At 42.5% G+C, this 19,688-nt stretch overlaps 1 protein-coding gene across 1 annotated transcript in view; it reads left to right on the forward strand.

Annotated features, from left to right (window-relative positions):
• The window catches only part of LOC126278518 (uncharacterized), an 867,389-nt gene extending 848,136 nt beyond the window's left edge, over positions 1-19,253 (forward strand). The window contains exons 20-21 of the mRNA XM_049978683.1: positions 5,722-6,110; positions 15,732-19,253. Of these exons, the coding sequence (XP_049834640.1) occupies positions 5,722-6,110; positions 15,732-15,881 (539 nt within the window). The 3' untranslated portion in view covers positions 15,882-19,253. The remainder of the gene's footprint in view (positions 1-5,721; positions 6,111-15,731) is intronic.
• The last annotated feature ends 435 nt before the right edge of the window (positions 19,254-19,688 follow it).

The raw sequence follows: 19,688 nt of genomic DNA on the forward strand, positions 1-19,688 counted from the left end.
CTGTCATGGCTGTCTTGACAGTGTGCTACACTTACTCCATGTCTTCATCATCTGTTTACCGTATTTTTCTCAAACCAGTGGAATCCCAACCATTCTTCTACAATAGAGAAATGTATGCGAAAAAGAACTGAAACTCAGAGAATACCACTGAACGTCCCAGTTGACAAGAGAAATTTATACGTAAAAGAACCAAGACTCAAAGAACGTCACTGAACGTCCCAGTTGACACGGGATCTAGTCCACGTAAGTATGTGTTGTATGTGGTGTGGTATTAGTGATGAAAGACACATAGCAGCCTCGTATCTAAACTCATTTCCCAAAGGATCGTGGTGACACTCCGGCTGTAACCTCCAATAGTATTTCAGCTTTCGTCATCTGTGTATTCGTAAGAGCCAGTCAACCAACCCTGTGATCTTCACGTGGTATAGTCATTGTAAAATGCATTACTGTTTTTCGATTCTGGTCAGAACGCTTACACCTTGACAAATATCATGAAAATTGGTGGAATCAATAACAGCGGACGAACCACGGATATGTTCTCATACTCCACTGGGAAACGTCACGTACGCGTGGAACGTCCCCTTTGGAGAATTATAAATGACTGTGCTGGTAAACCTCTTACGTTATTTGATTTTCAGAGAAATGAGCAAAACTGAACATACTCAGACGTTAATCTCTTTACTTATTCTGATCAACACTAAACTGATATATTGTACGTTCAGTTTTGCTCATCTGTTTGAAAATCAAATAACGTAAGAGGTTTACCAGCACAGTCATTTGTAATTATATAATTTATAATTTATATATCGCAACGCAATCTGACTTTCAATAATCTCTACAAAAGAATGGCCCCGACTAACAATGACCTATACCTTTACATGAATCACTTACCTCACAAAAATCTTCGTTACTCAAACTACTGCAATACAGCGAGCGCCAATACTGCCAGCTAAATAAAAGATTCTAACTACTGAAGGCACTAACTACAGATGGGCATATTAGCAAATTTTGATGGAGAACAAACACTGTATTTACCTTAATAGTGTTCACTTAATGACATCCAGTCTTACAAATTTCCTTTTTTGGACGGACACACGTCCAGATCGTCAGCTGTCAAAATTCTGCGATCTCTCTCCCCACATCCACCACTACTGACGGCTCACCTCCAACTATGTAACGCTACGCGCTGCCAAACACTACAATAGCGAATATTTCAACAATGCCAACCAACCACAGATTGCACACAGCGCAGACAATGATTTTCATACAGAGCTCTACGTGGCGTTACTAACACAAAAACCTAAACAGCCTACTTACATGCGTTATCATAATATAACTTGAAGCTCTGCTTCCGCTCTTGCAGAAAATAATAACTAATTGTAAGATCGCAGTTTTTTTGTTTTGTTTAATCTCCAAACATGATATACCACAGCTTGGGCATTTCCAGTGTGTTTCTTTTCTTTTATTGTTTCTAAATACATTCATACAATGTTTATATACGTTAGGAATATTTTGAGGCCAGATTTCGTTGTTTTTTTTGTTTACATACGCATTTTCTTTACATTATGTATACCCTTCTGGAAGCCAAAGGGTACACATAATGTAAAATTAAAAAATAAGAAAGGTATAGTTTGTATGTAATCTAAACAACAACAAAATCTAGTGTCAAGATATTTCTTACCTACACAAAATTTGTATGTATGCAGGGTGTAGACAATTATTGTTTAAGCGTGCGACAGTGTTGCAGGAGAAGTCTAGGCGAATAATTTGATACAAGACACTTGTGAGCTATCAAGTCGTGAAATAGCCTCATATCGGCCTCCAAAAGCCACCGAAAGCTACATGGCATTAGCGGCACGCAAGATTTTCAATATCCTCTCGAAATCATACACCGCCGTATCACTCATGAGCACAAGAACTGTAAAATTGACGTTTGCGTAAATTTGCCTTACAATTCTTGAATTGTAACGGTGTAAAATTAACAAATAAATGTTTCTCTTGGCCTTCTTACTACGAGACAACTGTGCTTGTAAAGGTTAAATAGAAATCGAATTGGAAATGTAAGCAGTATTCGCGTAATATGACGAAAAGTCTTTTTCATTCATTACCCTTACAGGAAAGGTCAACTTAATAATGTTAACTGGTGTTAAGAAAGTCGGTGGTATTCGAGGGCGAGATGACACTAAAATTTAGTGAGGTGTCATCATGAGATAGTTTCCCGACGTAATAGACTTCAAGTGTCTTACATCAAATCCTTCATCTTGACTTCCGCTATGTCTTTTATAAGAAACCACTGAAGATGTCACAACTGTGGTGAAACGTGTGCCTTCTATTGCTCTAAATACTTTTGTGTGTTATTTCCCGAGAGATGGCGCTGGAGCTCTTCTGTGTTAGACTTCCACTGAAACCGGAGTTCTGTAGTAAACTGCCATCTACATCCACTGGGCTGATCTAAGAGTGGTGTTCTGTACTGATTCACATTTTATTGTTTTCCCATGAGTGACCGTTCTTCATTTGATTAATCATTAGTGTTGCAAGTATCTAGTACTTTAGTCTAACCATACATGACAGTGGAAGGGTAATCCCTGCACAGTACATGAAATTTTCCCCACCGCTGTCATTACACCAGTGGACAACATAGAGTGTGATCATCAAGGACAGCGCTGAAAGACGTATTTTCCTTGGAAGGAGGGTATAAACAGTGCGAATGTTCACAGGGAATCGGTAGTAATATGTAGAAAGTGTAGAACGCCACGAAAAATGTTGTTGCAATGCCACATCACTAGTCCCGATACGAACCGGAAAGCCACAACTGCCGTCAGTGAAATGGTGTTCCAGGTACTGCCACACCCACCTCATTCCCCCGTCAAGGCCCCTTAATCTTCTTCCGTCCCTCTTCGAACCACTTTTCTGGAGTCTGCCATACTCACTGCAGGGTGGTTGCTTGCAGTTCCTGGAAGTCCACAAAATAATGTACCGGGTGATCAAAAAGTTAGTATAAATTTTAAAACTTAATAAATCACGGAATAATGTAGATAGAGAGGTAAAAATTGACACACATGCTTGGAATGACATCGGGTTTCATTAGAGCAAAAAAATAATAAAAAACAAATAAATAAAATAAACATAGTTCACAAAATGTCCGACAGATGGCGCTGGACAGCAAATCGTCAGTGACTGTACATGACAGTCGTGTATAAAAGGAGCTGTAATGAGAGACAGAATCAGATGCACCAGCAGTCGCAGCATGTTGACGTTACCTGAAAAGGCGCTTTTAGTAAAGCTGTATTATCAGAATGGGGCATGTGCTAGTTCAGCGTTACGATCCTATCGCCATAGGAAGCGGATTCGAACGAGTAAAGGTCCGTTGAAAATGCAGCTGTGGCGAGAATGATTTCGAAGTTCGAAGCCTGTTTAGATGATAGACCCCGTAGTGGTCGACCGAACACAAGGCGTAATGCTGCTGAGACAGTTCAGGAAGAAATGGAGACTGTAGCGGGTTCGTCTATGCACGTGGAAGTCAGCGCTCGTCCAGTCGCACGTCGCACCGGCATTCCGTACACTACTGTTTGGTTGTTACTTAGGCGTATCCTCCGATGCTATCCGTACAAAATCCATAGGCATCATGAACTGTTACCTGGCGATTTAGTGAAATGGAGGTCGTTAGCTGTGTGGGCGTTTCAAAAGATGGCGGAAGACGACGTTTGGTTGAGTAACGTGTTGTGGACCAACTAAGCTCATTTCACGCTCCATGGGTCTGTCAACGCCCACATCTGCAGAATTTGGGCTACAAAAAACCCTAGAACTGTCGTTTAAACTCCATTGCACGACGAGAAAGTGACGTTATGGGTTAGATTTACCACATTTACCGTTATCTGGCCTTTTTTCTTCGAGGAAATGCCTGATTCTGGTTTCTAACTGCTACCGTGACGGGTGAAAGGTACGCCGATATGTTACAGAATCACATCATCCCCAGCCTGGCTGATAAACACCTGCTGGAACGTACGATGTATATGCGGGATGACGCTCCACCCCATACTGCTAGACGCATGAAAGATCTCTTGCGTGCATCGTTTGTTGATGATCGTGTGCTCAGCCGCCACTTTTTTTTCTGCTTGGCCTCCCAAGTCACCAGACCTCAGTTCGTGCGATAATTGGCTTTGGCGTTACCTGAAGTCGCAAGTGTATCGTGTTCGACCGACATCTCTAGGGATGCTGAAAGACAACATCCGACGCCAATGCCTCACGATAACTCCCGACATGCTTTACAGTGCTGTTCATAACATTATTCCTCGACCACAGCTATTGTTGAGCAATGATGGTGGACATATTGAGCATTTCCTGTAAAGAACATCATCTTTGCTTTGTCTTAATTTGTTATGCTAATTATTGCTATTCTGATCAGATGAAGCGCCATCTGTTGGACATTTTTGGAACTTTTTTATATTTTTGGTTGTAATGAAACCCCATGTCATTCCAAGCATGAGTGTGAATTTGTACCTCTCTATCTACATTATTCCGTGATTTATACAGTTTTCAAATGTATACTGACTTTTTGATAACCCGGTATCTGCAGAGGTTTCTTCATAGCCCCAAATCAGCAGAGGCCAAATAAAGAAAATGCAATGGGTGTGGCAGTACCTAGAACTCCATTTCAGCGACGGCAGTCATTGTTTTCCTGCCCATATGGGGGACGAGAGTAGTCATGTTGCAAGTGCCACCAATCGACTGTGAATACTCACAGTGTTTACACTCTTCTTCTGCAGAAACCACCATGTCCAGCGCTATCTTTGGTAGTCACACTCCATGTTATCAAATGGTAGGCTCTCAGCACTATGGGACTGACCATCTGAGGTCATCAGTCCGTTAGAACTTCAACTACTTAAACCCAACTAACCTAAGGACATCACATACATCCTTGCCCGAGGCAGGATTCGAACCTGCGATTGTAGCTGCCGCGCGGTTCCAGACTGAAGCGCCTAAAACCGCTTCCCCACACCGGCCAACTCCATGTTATCCTCTCACGTAATGACAGCACTCTGTCTTCAGGCCACGAGTGACCTACCGGGACCACCTGACCGCCGTGTCATCCTCAGTGGAGGATGCGGTTAGGAGGGGCGTGGGGACAGCACTCCCTCTCCTGGTCGTTATGATGGTATTGTTGCTTCTGGTCCCGGCGGAGGTTCGACTCCTTCTTCGGGCATGGGTGTGTGTGTTTGTCTTAGGAGAATTTAGGTTAAGTAGTGTGTAAGCTTAGGGACTAGTGACCTTAGCAGTTAAGTCCCACAAGATTTCACACACATTTGAACTTTTTTTTTGTATTCTTGACCGAAGCCGTTATTATTCGGTCGTGTAGATCTTCAATTGGCAACACTAGGCTGAGTGCACCTCGAAAAATGGCAACAGCGCATGGCGGCCTGGATGGTCACCCATCCAAGCGCCGGCCACGCCCGACAGCGCTTAACTTCGGTGAGCAGTGTATCCACTGCGGCAAAGCCGTTGCCCACGTAATGACAGCAGTTGAGAAAATTGGTTATACTGTGCGGAGATTATACTTCTAGTGGCTGGCCGGCCTCCTGCGTTTAGACGTAGCTCCTACTTACTGGCAACTATAATGAGGAGTCTAAAGCCGCACCAAGAAGTGGATTGACGGGTCTGCGACGAACGGACTTGAAGCGCGAGTGTCGGTACCCCGCGTCGAGCGACCCCCTCTGTCCGCAGGCAGCCCGTGCGTGCTGTCCAAGGAGGCGCTGCGGCGCGCCAGCGCCGGGGCGTCGCCGCGGCCGCGCGCCGGCATCCACCACCAGCACTCGCAGCCCAACCTGCCGTTCCGCGAGCGAGCCAGGGGGTCGCCGCGCTTCCCGCACCGCGTCGTGCCCGCCTGCAGCCTGACGGCGCTCGACAGCCGGCGCAAGAGCAGCGCCAGCTTCGCGCAGCTGCTGCAGCAGCAGTACCAGCTGCAGGTGCAGCGCCGCCGCAGCAGCCACCACCACCACCTGCACGTGCGCCACGGCCACCAGCGCGCCGACCTGCTCGACAAGTGCCGCTCCCTCGAGGACGCCCGTTCCTTCCACGGCGGGTCGGCCGCTGCGCACGCTGCCCTACACCAGGTACACGTGCCGCCGCCTGACGGACCTCCGAACACGCCTTTCCACGACATCTTGAGGTATCGGGTATTCTGCGAGATATCAACGTCGTTTTGCACGATATTTCGATAACGTGCGTCGTTCTCTTCATAAGCGGCTACGTTGTTGAAGTATCGGGAAGGAACAGCGCTGAAATCAGACTTAATACCCGAGACCTCAAGACGTCAACAGGTCCATGGTCAAGTCTTAAGAATCACTCTGGTGTCCAAAATTAAAGCAAAAAACCGAAATTTTACAAGGCTGCGTTTCTTTTGCCCCAAAACAATGAAAACATGTGATAGTAAACAATTCGGAGTGCAAACAACTGCAGCGTGCATAACGGTAGACATTAATGTTCTTAATGTCAATCCGTACATTTCGACAAGTGATTAAGTGTTCACTATGCGGTGTGATCACCTCTGGCAGCAATACATGCCTGGCAACGATTGGACCTGCTTTGAATGATGTCATCAATCTCATATTCTACATCTACATACATACTCCGCAATCCACCATGCGTGGTGAAGGGTACCTCTTACAACAACTAGCAGCTTCTCTCCCTGTTCCACTCCCAAACAGAAAGAGGGAAAAATGACTGCCTATATGGCTCTGTACGAGCCTTAATCTCCCTTATCTTATCTTTGTGGTCTTTCCGTGAAATATAAGTTGGCGGCAGTAAAATGCTGGTTCTCTAAATTTCCTCAGTAGCGATTCATGAAAAAAAAGTCTCCATTCCTCCACAGACTCCCACCCGAGTTCCTAAAGCACTTCCGTGACACTCGCATGATGATCAAACCTACGAGTAACAAATCTTGCAGCCCGCCTCTGAATTGCTTCTATGTACTCCCTCAATCCGACCTGTTGGGGATCCCTAACGCTCGAGAAGCATTCAAGAATAGGTCGTATTACCGTTTTATAAGCGGTCTCCTTTACAGATGAACGACATCTTCCCAAAATCCTACCAATGAACCGAAGACGACTATTCGCCTTCCCCACAACTGCTATTACATGCTTGTCCCACTTCATATCGGTCTGCAATGTTAAGCCCAAATGTTTAATCGACGTGACTGTGTCAAGCGCTACACTACTAATGGAGTATGCAAACATTACGGGATTCTTTTTGTTATTCATCTGCATTAATTTAGGTTTATCTACATTTAGAGTTAGCTGTCATTCTTCACACCAATCAGAAATCCTGTCCAAGTCATCTTGTATCCTCCTACAGTCACTCATCGACGACACCTTCCTGTAGACCACAGCATCGTCAGCAAACAGCCGGGCATTGCTATCCACCCTATACAAAAGATCACTTATGTAGATAGAAAACAACAGCGGATCTACCACACTTTCCTGGGGCTCTCCAGATGATACCCTCACCTCCGATGAACACTCACCAACGTACTGGGTTCTATTACTTAAGAAGTCTTCGAGCCACTCACATATTTGGGAACCAATCTCATATGCTCTTACCTTAGATAGGAGTCTACAGTGGGGTACAGAGTCAAACGCTTTCCTAAAGTCAAGGAATATGGCATCCGTCTGATGCCCTTCATCCATGGTTCGCAAGATACCAGGTGAAAAAATTGTGAGTTGCGTTTCGCAGGAACGATGCTTTCTAAAGCCGTGCTGATGCATGGCTAGCAACGTCTATGTCTCAAGGAAATTCATTACATTCGAACTGAGAATAGATTCGAGAATTCTGCTACAATCCGATGTTAAGGATATTGGTCTGTAATATTGAGGATCAGTCCTTCTACCCTTCTTATATACATGCGTCTCCTGCGCTTTTTTCCAGTCGCTCGGGACTTTAAGTTGGGCAAGAGATTCGCGATAAATGCAAGCAAAGTAAGGAGGCAATGCAATAGAGTACTCTCTGTAAAACCGAATTGGAATCCCATCAGGACCTCGCGATTTATTTATTTTCAACCCATTGGCTCTCAGCACTATGCGACTTAACTTCTGAGGTCATCAGTCGCGTAGAGCTTAGAACTAATTAAACCTACCTAAGGACATAACACATATCCTTGGCCGAGGCAGGATTCGAACCTGTGACCGTAGCGGTCTCTCGGTTCCAGACTGCATCGCCTAGAACCGCACCGCCACTCCGGCCGGCCTTCAACCCATTCGACTGCTTCACAACCCCAGGGATGTCTATCACTATGTACATTGAGGCAATAACGCCCTTTCTTCTCGCAGAGCTGCTCGCACGTCTTGGGAGTAGGTGGTGGATGCTGACGTAATGAAACCCGTATCCCACATGTGCTCCATGGGTTTCAAATCCGGAGAGCGAGCAGGCCAGTCGTGTGGCAATTCTCCAGTTTCCAAGAAAACATCGACCACCCGTGCTCCATGAGGTCGAGCATTATCGTCCATCAATACAAAGTCTGGGGCCACAGCACCTCGCAACATGAGGTCCCAAGACCTCTTCACGACACCTGACAGCATTTAAACCTCGCCGATTCAACCGTACAGTTTCATGAAGAAGTGTTAAGAGTGGTCAACATGGTCCCTGCTCACACCATTAGGGACCTTCCTCGATATCGATCTCTTTCCACGTTTCCTCCAGATGGGAATCCATGGAGAACCGCTCTTCAGAGCAAATCGGGGCATATTTGTGAAAAAAAAATAGGCCCACTGTTCGATTTTCCCAGTGGCATGTTTACAGCTCCATCTCTAGACGTTCCCTACAGTGAAGACGCGTCAGAGGTGCACATACAGCAGGCCTCCGACAATAAAGGTCACTGAAGCCTTCTGTCACCGTTTGCATCGGTACAAGTCCAGTGAATGCCGCCAGGTCGTATGCCAGCTGCCGTGCAGTACTAAGGCAGTACAATCGTGTCCTTATAGCCAAATAACTGTCCTCTGTTTCTGATGTTACGTGTGGTTTGCCCTGCCCTGGTCTTCGCGATATATTTCAGGTCTATATAAACTGTCACCACATCCGAAAAACAAGAGAACGATTCGCGTTAAGCCACCGGACCACATCAGTTTGCGCCTGTCTTCCTCCCATTCTTCTTATGGTTCTCCACCGCAGAGTCTGATAGGCATCTTCTCTGCTCCACACTGGACGATCTATGGCTGTGTACACAGCGACTGCGGACGAAGGACTACCCATCAAACACGACTCCGATTGATAGGTGCCCTGACGCCATGGTTGGTATGGTTGTCCGTTGAACCGGAAAGCCATCCTCCGTGCAGAACACGATGCTACTGACATATACGTTTGTACGGTTATGTCGTGAAGTAGCCACGTGACTGGAAAATAGCGGTCTGTTGCTTTAATTTTGGACATCAGTGTACATACCATTTTATGTTTGTCGGGCTGCCATGAAATTTTCTTAAAATTCTATGCCACGGCAGTGAAGCATACACTGGTCTAGCTATTCGTACTGCTAACAAGTCGTGGAACCTTGCCGCCAAACAATATTACAAAGCTCGAAAAAGCTACGCTGAAGCCTATATGCTTTTTCTCATACCTTGGCGATCAAAAGGCCATTTCAGCTGTATTTAATCTTTATTTTTATTATCAGATCACAAACGGTTTGGTGCCACTTAAAACCACACCCTCAGGTGATATCTACATAGCAACGATTTATGAAAAAGTAACAACACCAAAATGTCTGCCAATACCAATTTTTTTAAAAAAAGATGAGAAAACTGTACTCACCTACTTAAGTTATAAGAGTTTAGTAGCTCAGAACGAGGAACCCAAGAAGCTAATAAACCGCTAAGTACTTCAATTAATCAAGATGATCCGGACATATGGATTCAAGCCCACAACAGTGTGTGAAGCCTCAACAAATTAAATCAAGAAAATCCACTGGTAACACGAACGTACATAGAAAACTATGTAAGGATCTGATGAGCGGCTTGTTGAAAGAACAGAAAAGGTACTTGCAGTGCAGTGTCACAGTAGCCCAAAATGTCGGACTATATGTATCGAGCAAGAATATTTTTAACCGAACAGCAGATATAGGGAAAATAAACACCTAACACAACTCCATTTTGTGCGCACTCCGGGAGAACGGTACTTGACTCTCTCATTTCCTGTTAGTGAGCCACAATTTTTTTTCTTTACACATGGTCCACTACCCGCTCTTCACGTTTCTATAAGGTTTTTTTAATGTGTGTTCGTGTTAGAAGTCTAATGCCATGACACGGGTAACATCAGGAGCGTTCCAGTGAAGTGTGGCAGGACCGTTGCTAATTTCTATATACATAAGTGATCTGGCAGACAGCGTGGGCAGCAATCTGCGGTTGTTTGCTGATGATGCTGTCGTGACTGTAGGTTGGTGCAAGATGACCTAGACAGAATTTCTGGATGGTGTGGCGAACACCAGCTGGCTCTTAATGTAGATTTGAGGATGAATAGGTAAAACAAACCCATAATTTTTGGATATGGCATTAGCAGTGTCCTCTTGGCACAGTCACGCCGTTTAAATATCTGGGCGTAACGTTACGAAGCAATACGAAAAGGGACGAGCATGTGAAGTTTGTGGTAGGGAGGGTGAATGGTCGACTTCTGTTTGTTGGGAGAATTTTAGGAAAGCATGGTTCTTTGCAAAGAAGACCGCATATAGGACGCTAGTGCGATCTATTCATGAGTGCTGCTGGATTGAAAGAAGACAGTGAAGCAATTCAGAAGCGAGCAGCTTGATTTGTTACGGTTGGTTCCATCAGCATGCAAGTGTTGTGGATATGCTTCTACCGTCTACCAGTTCCCTACGGTAGTTCATTATTGTGCAACAATGCACGATATTCTGCAGGAACGCCTGATGCTGCCCGTCCTCGTACCTTTTTTAATTCGCCCACCAACATATCTCAAGATTATAATGTGTTACGACGATACGAACGTAAGGAGAACACAACACCCAGTCCCCGAGTGGAGAGAATCTCCTACCCCGCCGGGAATCGAACCCGAGCCCCTTCGATTAACAATGACCCGCGTTGATCGCGCAGTTACCTAGGCGGAAAATCTACATAGTTTTGAAGCACACAGAAAATGTTGCGGGGGAAGTCTAACCAAAGACTTCGTTTTATTGCCTAGACACTTCAGAAAAGGAACATATCTACTAAAGAGAGTGCTACACTACTCTTGCCCGTCCTCTTTTAGAATACCGCTGCGCGGTGTGTCATCCTTACCAGATAGGATTGACGGAGTACATCGAGAGAGTTCAAAGAAGAGCGCACGTTTTATACCATCGCGAAATAGGTGAAAGAGTGTCACTGAAATGATTCAGGATTTGGGGTATGCCTCGGGCTTGGATGTGTGTGATGCCCTTAGGTTAGTTAGATTTCAGTAGTTCTAAGACTAGGGTACTGATGAATTCAGATGTTGAGTCCATAGTGAGTAGAGCCATTTGACCATTTGGATTTGGGGTTGACATGATTAAAACGAAGGCGTTTTTCGTTGGGGAGAAATTTTCTCACCAAATATTCAATCACCAACTTTCTCCTCCGAATGCGAAAATATCTTGTTGACACCGACTTAAATAGGGAGAAACAATCACCATAACAAAATAAGGGAAATCAGAGCTCGCACGATAAGATAGGTGTTCGCTTTTTTCAGCGCACTAAACGAGAATGGAATAATAGAGAATTACGAAGATGGTTCCACGAACTCTCTGCCAGGCACTCAGATGTGATTTGCAGAGCATCCATGTAGTACAGATGTAGATATGCCTAACTGAAGCTGCTCCATAGCCGAGTTGTTGGCAGTCTGAATATGTGCAGGAAGCTCGGAATAAAGACATCCCGCGACACCGAGAAGACTTTACTCGCAAATACATCCGTGAGAAGACTGTGAATGATGTGTTCCATCGGCTTCTGGAAGTATTCCGATTCACTCATCTCGACATTCCAGAAAATGACAATTGAAGATGATAAAAAAATGCCACCTGAGATAAAAGGTATGCGTTTCGAACCATCTACCAGTGAATAACCCGAGAGTGCCTCTTCTGAAGCAGATTATGTCGTTTTAAAAATGTGTAGTATCGAATAAAACGTTTCAGTAAGGCAATTCTGACTTCTAAGCCGTTGTCGCCGACATCAAAATGCTTAATATCTGAAGTTTTAATCGAATCTGCTAAATTTGTAGTTTGTGATCCACCGAATAGAATCAACCATGTGGAATTTTGTAATTCCGACACTGGATTCGTAAACAGCGAACCAAAAAATCTGAGGGGAACAGTTTTTTCGGATTTTATATTCGTTTTTTATTATGTCCAGGTTTTCAGACGAATAGACCCATTATGCGGGAGGAGAAAAATACGATGTGCTTTCAGGTAGAACATACAGGCCGAGCAAACAGAACACAACGAGGAGAAAAAGACAAATTGGTATGTGCCGGATGCCGGTAAAATATTGAACAAATTCGGCAGAATCTTGGCTCGATGTAACGTTACATGTGTTTTCCACCCACTTACGAAAACGTGTGCACTATTAGGGATGGTGAAAGATGAGTAAGGGCTAAAATCCATTCAGACGAAGTAATAAAACTCACTGAACGTGATACTGATACAAGCAGAAACTTAAGTGATTTAAAGGAAACACACTACAACTGATGTTAAAGTCACCAGCACTTCATGTGTCCAGAGTAATGTAAAACCGCTTTTTAAAATCAATGTTCAATGATAAGAATTTCATTGTGTGCCAAAGATTAACTACAACAACTAACACAGTTAAATTGATGCCACACAATAATGTATGTAATACTACCATAATCAATAAATTTCACAGCGTAATTAAAAAATTGCAATAAAAAAATAGGTACACTTCTACAACAAACAGCGCTTACCTCAGTTCCGATCCCCCACCAACTCTGTCAAATATGTCTCCGTTTTGGCCACGTGTCCCATCAGATTGCAAACACATTGTGTGCTAAAACATCCAGATTGTATTTTTTTCATAAATAATAAACTAACTCAAACTTACATTTAAAGAATGAAGTACATCATGTAACCGGCATTTATAAACCGAATTGTTCTCTGTGCCCTAAATTTGATATTGCCCATTGGAGTTTCAAAATAAGGTATGGAAAACAAAAGGATGCAGTCAGGCTAAACTCCTGCTGCTTGTATCACAGGGAAGATGCCGCATGAGAACTCTCTAAGCGCTGTTTGCTACAGACGCATATCTCAACACAGTCTTAAAAATGTATTTAAAGTATCTGTGCACTGATCAAGGAGTAGAGGAAACAAAACAAAAAATTGGTGTAGGATTAAAAGTTCAGGGAGACATTGTAATTCTGTCAGAGACACCAAGGGAGTTGGAAGAGCAGTTGAAAGGAATGGATAGTGTCTTGAAATGAGGATATAAGACAGACGTAAGCGAAAACAAAATAAGGAAAACAGAATGTAGTCGGATTAAACCACGTAACGGTAAGGAAATTGGATTAGGAGTTCTCATTTGGCCAGCAAAATAACTGATGATTGCGCAGAAGAGAAGATATAAAATATAGACTGGCAATGGCAAGAAAATCATTCCTGAAGAAGAGACATTTCTTAATACCGAATGTAGTTTTGAGTATTAGGAAGTCTTTTCTGAAGATATTTGTCTGAAGTGTAGCCAGGTATGGATGTGAAACATGGACGATAAAGAGTTAAGACAAAAACAGAACAGAAGCTTTCGTAATGTGGCCTTACAGAAGAATGTTGAAGATTAGATGGGTCGATCACCTAACTAATGAGGAGGTACTGAATAGGATTGGGGGGAAAAGAAATTTGTGGCACAATTTGACCAAAAGAAAGGATCGGTTACTGGGGTACATTCTGAGACACCAAGGGATCACCAATTTAGTGTTTGAGGGAAGTGTGGAGGGAAGTGTCGAGGGTAAGTGTCGAGGGTAAGTGTGGAGGCCAAGAGATGGATATATTAAACAGACTGAGAAGACTGTAGTTTGCAGTAATTATTTGGAGATGAAGACGTTCGCACAAGATAGAGTAACATGGAGAGCTACATCAAACTAGTCTTCGGACTGAAGACTACAACAACAAGAACGTTTAAAAGACAAGATATTGCCTCACATACTCCGCTGCTCTTCTTTTCCACATAACACGTACTGCTTGTTTGTCACGCCTGACCATTTGCAAAGTATTTTGCTAACCCTACAAGTCGTATTAATTATTAGTTGGTGTTTAGGACTAGCGTTTTCAGCTGTCTGTGTAAAAATTCTACAAAATGATTCCTTAACACTCAGTACCAAATACGAGGGGCGTTTGAAAATCCGTGAAAAGTTCGACAGATGGCACAATCGGTGCGTTTCGAGGTCATGTTTAGTTAGTAACATCTTTGGAAAGAACGCACACTAAGTTTCAGCTAGAATGATCTATTTCTTTGTATTTGGCATTATTGTGAAGCAAGGAAGTCGAGTGATTGTCAAAAAATGGACGAGAAAGAATTTCGTGTGGCGATTAAACATTACATTATCAAAGGCAAAACGCCTCAGGAGACTAAAAAGGAGCTTGATAAACATTACGGTGATTCTGCACCTTTGATTGGAACAGTTTATAAGTGGTTTCAAAATGTTCTGGGTGGCCATATGGGCACAAGTGATTCTGAACGTTCTGGACGCCCTGTGGAGGTTACGACTCCAGAAATCATGGTTAAATTCCATAATACGGTGATGGATGACAGAAGAGTTAAGATGCTTGAGATTGTTAGTGCTGTGTGCATCTCGAATGAACGGGTACACAATATTTTGCGTAAACATTTGGACATGAAAAAGCTATCCGCAAGATGGGTTCCGCGATTGCTCACGCTTGACCAAAAATGGAATCGCGTGAAGTGTTGCAAGGATGATTTCCAGCTGTTCAGGAAGAATCTGCAGGACTTTAACCGTCGTTCCGTCACTGTGGATGAAACATGGATAAATTACTATGCTCCTGATACCAAAGAACAATCTAAACAATGGGTTATCAAGGGAACATCTGCACCAAAAAGGCTAAGACCACTCCTTCGGTCGGAAGGTTATGGCGACTCTCTTTTGGTATTCGTAAGGAATGATCCTCATAGACTATCTGGAAAAGGGTAAAACCATTACAAGTGCATATTATTCATCGCTATTGGACCGTGTGAAAATCGAGCTGCAAGAAAAACGCAGGCGATTGGATCGTAAAAAAGTCCTTTTCCATTACGACAATGCACCTCCACACACCTCAGCAGTTGTGGTCGCAAAATTAATCGAAATAAAATTCCAACTCGTTTCACTTACCCCTGTTCTCAAGATTTGGCTACCTCGGATAACTATTTGTTCCCCAATTTGAAGAAATGGCTGGTGGGACAAAGATTTTATTCAAACGAGGAGATGGTTGTAGAAACTAATAGCTATTTTGTAGTCTTGGACAATACCTATTATTCCGAAGCGATCAACAAATTAGAACAGCGTTCGACGAAGTGTATGTCTAAAAGGAGACTGTGTCGAAAAAATAGAAATGGTTTACCCCAAACACCTAAGTAATTTTTATTTTTGCACGGACTTTTCACACGCCCCTCGTAAACGTATCCAGAGGTTCTTGGAACAGAACCTCTTTTACCAACAGTAAGTTTATGAAACCCAGTCATACGTTCGTTTCAACTAACCTTTTTGCTTCCATTTTGTGACTGCAGGTGTCTGGGTCGAACTGGAAACCCCGTGCTGCCAGCTACAGCCCCAACTGTGACGTTTGGGGAACGGCGGAGTTCGGCATCCCTCTGAGTGAACTGGCCAACAGCAACCGCGGGCGAGACCGCGACAGCGCTCCCAACGTCAAGGACTAGGAACAGAACCACCTGAAGAGGTGCAGCTGCTACGAACCACCTGCGTCTGCCACGCCACGTCTGGTCGCTCGACTCCACCTGCTACCACTGCCTTGTCTAACGAGGTTCTTGGTTACCACGTCTTATAATCGAAGTACTTCTGCTTGTCCAACACAGAGGCCACTGTGGTCGCAATAGCCTGCGTCGTCCCAGCGGCCACGCTCTGGCTACGACGGAGAAATGCAGTTTGCTGCTCCCGTGAAGCTACAGTCCTAATCCACGATGCGTTGTGAGCGGCTGATTTGATCAAAAAGTTCCATGAGCACGTCTAGAACCCAATTAAATTTTTCCCGTATGTCTCTTCAAACTGCCCTAATTATCTTCTCATCTCAATTACTGTCACAGCTGCTACAACAGCATACTTAGATTACGTGCCTAGAGTATTTATTCATCATCAAATTAACGGAACATAACTACAGACATAATGAGTCAATACGACAAGGTGGAGATCATCTGTCAAACAGCTGGGCTCTGCCGGAAAAACGTCCAACACTTCACGTAATGCGGCATGCCACTGAACAATCTCGGTTCGAGGATCACATCCTACATAATGATAAACTCCTGGAAGGAGATTAAGAGAGGAATTGTTGGATCAAACAAGCAGTACCCAAGAAGAACACTATTTATGCAACCCAGTTTCCTCAGCTAGAATAATGTTAACAGATATCATCGGCGTCGAAAGCTACATCCTGACATTTTTAATTCAAATTTCCACGTGTAGTCTCCCTCTCCAGTCGTCTTCTGCGCAACATCACATAATGTGGAATTTATTTATAACGTGTTATTGCGTTTCAAACTCTACTCAACTCAGGTGTGATGTTTATATTTTTATTTCTTTGAAAGAGAATGTGAAGCTTCATCCTCCTTACGGGCCATTTTGCACATAACCATTCTATATTTCTGGCTACGGAGCGAAAATAAGAAAAGGAAGTCAAGGGGAATAGTGTAATACCAAGGAGTCGGAAATTCTTCGTTCGCCGCTGGTATAATTGCTTCTCCCCTAAAAACGTAAATTTCAACACAACGGTTGTAATTTGCTAATTAACTGCAGACATGTTGTGCGACGTTACGCTACTTGTACGCTCTGGTTAAAGAGTAAATTCGTACCAGCACAAACTTGTGCGTACGTAATTGCAATGACGCTTTCAACCGTATCAAACGCAAGGGTTGCGCTACATTTGGCTAATAACTGCTTTCAGAAAATCTTATGAACGATTCCCACACTAGCAAACGACTTTTCCTGTGCTGTCTGACCGAAAACCAGTTACCACGACAGAAGGTGAGAATAGAAGTGAAGCAGAGAAAATAATTTGATTGGGAATTGAAGTTAGCTTAAATTTCATTCACTCTAAATGCAAGACTGGACTATGACTCCTTACAATGGTAAATAAGATTATTACTATGAACCCTGTAAGTTTTTACAGCATCCTTTCTTACTTTGTATGTTCTTACAATAATATGCTGTAGCACTGACACACGCTACTTTATGTTGCGTGGGCGAACATAGTAGTAGGTTTTTAACTGTACGTTCTCAATAACTGCGTCCCGGAGAACAATACGTGTTTTTTTCTCACTCAGTAATAGTAATATCTGATGGACATTAGAAACATCAGAAAACTTAAAATTAGCAAAATAAGTACTGCATTCCTGGAGCAACTAAGACAAAGAAAACGGACTCTTCCTTCTTACGTAATATGTTAGACCTATTGCTAAAACACTGTTTCCATGCAGAGTAGTACATCTGTATAAAACTAGGGCCATTTTAATTATTTGTTTTTGTTATGTCATAGAGTCAGCGTCTTCTACGGACGCATGAGCGGTATGGTCTTCCTGAATATCCAGTCAGTAAAGCAATCTATTCTGTTTAAACATCATTTCACTACAGAAAACAAAAACAGAAACTTTGTACTAGCGGGCAAGTAAACTTTGTCGAAGTGTCATCGCAGGAATGATCAAGGTAAATCTTCACATTGAGAAAATTGGCATGATACGATGCTGTTACAAGAATCGTCCTTAATAACCATGGAACTGTGAAGACACCAATATATTTCCAGTATAATCTCATTTAATGAGACAATTACGGAAATTACACTGTAATATATAGTTTCTAATTAGTCTGTCTATAACAAAAGAAAATTGGACTATAAAATATGAATTTGTTGTGCAAATTCATTGACAAAATGTCGTTCAAAAGTTAGATGGAAGAAAGGAGACAAACAAGAAGTCCAACCACATTAATTTTATTCGTTTATCATCTGGAAGAAGATGTTGTGTATTTGTAACACTTCTTCTAACCAACATTGTTTTAGTCGATATTTTTTTGCGTAAAACCGAAAAGAATGAAACAGCTGTTAAATTATATATTTTTTGTGTGCCTTTACTTTACATTTTAATCAAATTAAAGACAAATTTTTGTTTTGTTATCAATAATCTGAGCCTATTAATTCTTTCGTAGGAATATATCTTTCCACCTTAGAGAACATTTAGCATGAAATCTGTGTTCGTACATCCTTGTAGCAACTTTTGGGTGATTCTTTCAAGCCATTATTACACCACGCATATCTTTCAATAAAGTTATATTTTGTGACAGGGACATTCATGATATCATGCGTAAATGATATTTTGTATACTAATGTTTATCTTTCGTTGTGCGAAAGTAAATGAACGATGGTTATGGTAGAAATATATTTTAAGTTTAAAAATATCTGATGTCACCCACAAGAAAATTTCTTCCACGGTTTCTACGACTTTATTTTGTAAAATGTTTCTCGGTGAGATAGTTCTTAAGCGATCCATGCTCATAATACCGGTACTCTTAATGAAAATTAGTATTCCTCATGACGAATGTTTTCCCTCAGCCGCGTCCAATGAAATACTTGATCTATTTTCGGAGATATTTTACATGTGTTGTAGTGAAATAATGGCTTATCCTTCTACATTCAAAGTCCTTGTTGTTCAGATCTGTATAAAACGTTAGAACTACCTTTAATTTTAATCCCTCGCCGAAGGTAATAATGTGTCAAACGACTGTACATGTAACTCGAAGATGAGCAATAAACTTTCAATTTTCATTGTGCAATTAATGTATAAACTGAAAGGCAATCATATTTCATGTGATCTATATGAATGTTAAACGCTTCTTCTCTCTTGGCACTATTGTTTCTGTAGACCTAAGTGAACTGATGTCAATATATTTTCCACTTTGTAACATGTGGGAAGCATTTCTCTCAAGTGCCAAGCAGTAAAAATATTACTATTTTTTGTTCTGTAGAATATAACTAAGTCTATTGCTGTTGATTGATGAATAGATTATTAAAAGGAGCATCGTTTTTGTAACTCTGTGTTCGTCATTTTTCACCTGATTCCTTTTATGTGACTTAGGCCCTACTGAGGTGTTAATCTGCTGGAGATGCAGATGTAAGAGCTGTAAGATAACTTCCATAACGCGATCTCCGACTTAGTATTACTCTCCCTCTGTTTACAAGAGAAGCTGCTAAGTAGCTGCAGTGATACTGCTAAAGGAAAGCTATCAAAATCTTCATGTTTAAGTAATGGAACTCCAGTAGCGGAATAGGTATTACCACTATTTTGTTATTTTTATTATTACTAAGCAGTAGAACATCGATTGATATTTAGCAAATCTATCAGTTCGCTAAAACCCTGCCTAATGATACAAAGTTCACTCGGCATTAGCGCGAATTCTTAAGTGTCAGATGCCACAAAATATTGAAAGTCTCGACTGCTTTAACCAAAGTTCAAAGTCCAGAA

The sequence above is a fragment of the Schistocerca gregaria genome, chromosome 6 (assembly GCF_023897955.1).
Source record: "Schistocerca gregaria isolate iqSchGreg1 chromosome 6, iqSchGreg1.2, whole genome shotgun sequence".
Classification (NCBI taxonomy): Eukaryota; Metazoa; Arthropoda; class Insecta; order Orthoptera; family Acrididae; genus Schistocerca; species Schistocerca gregaria.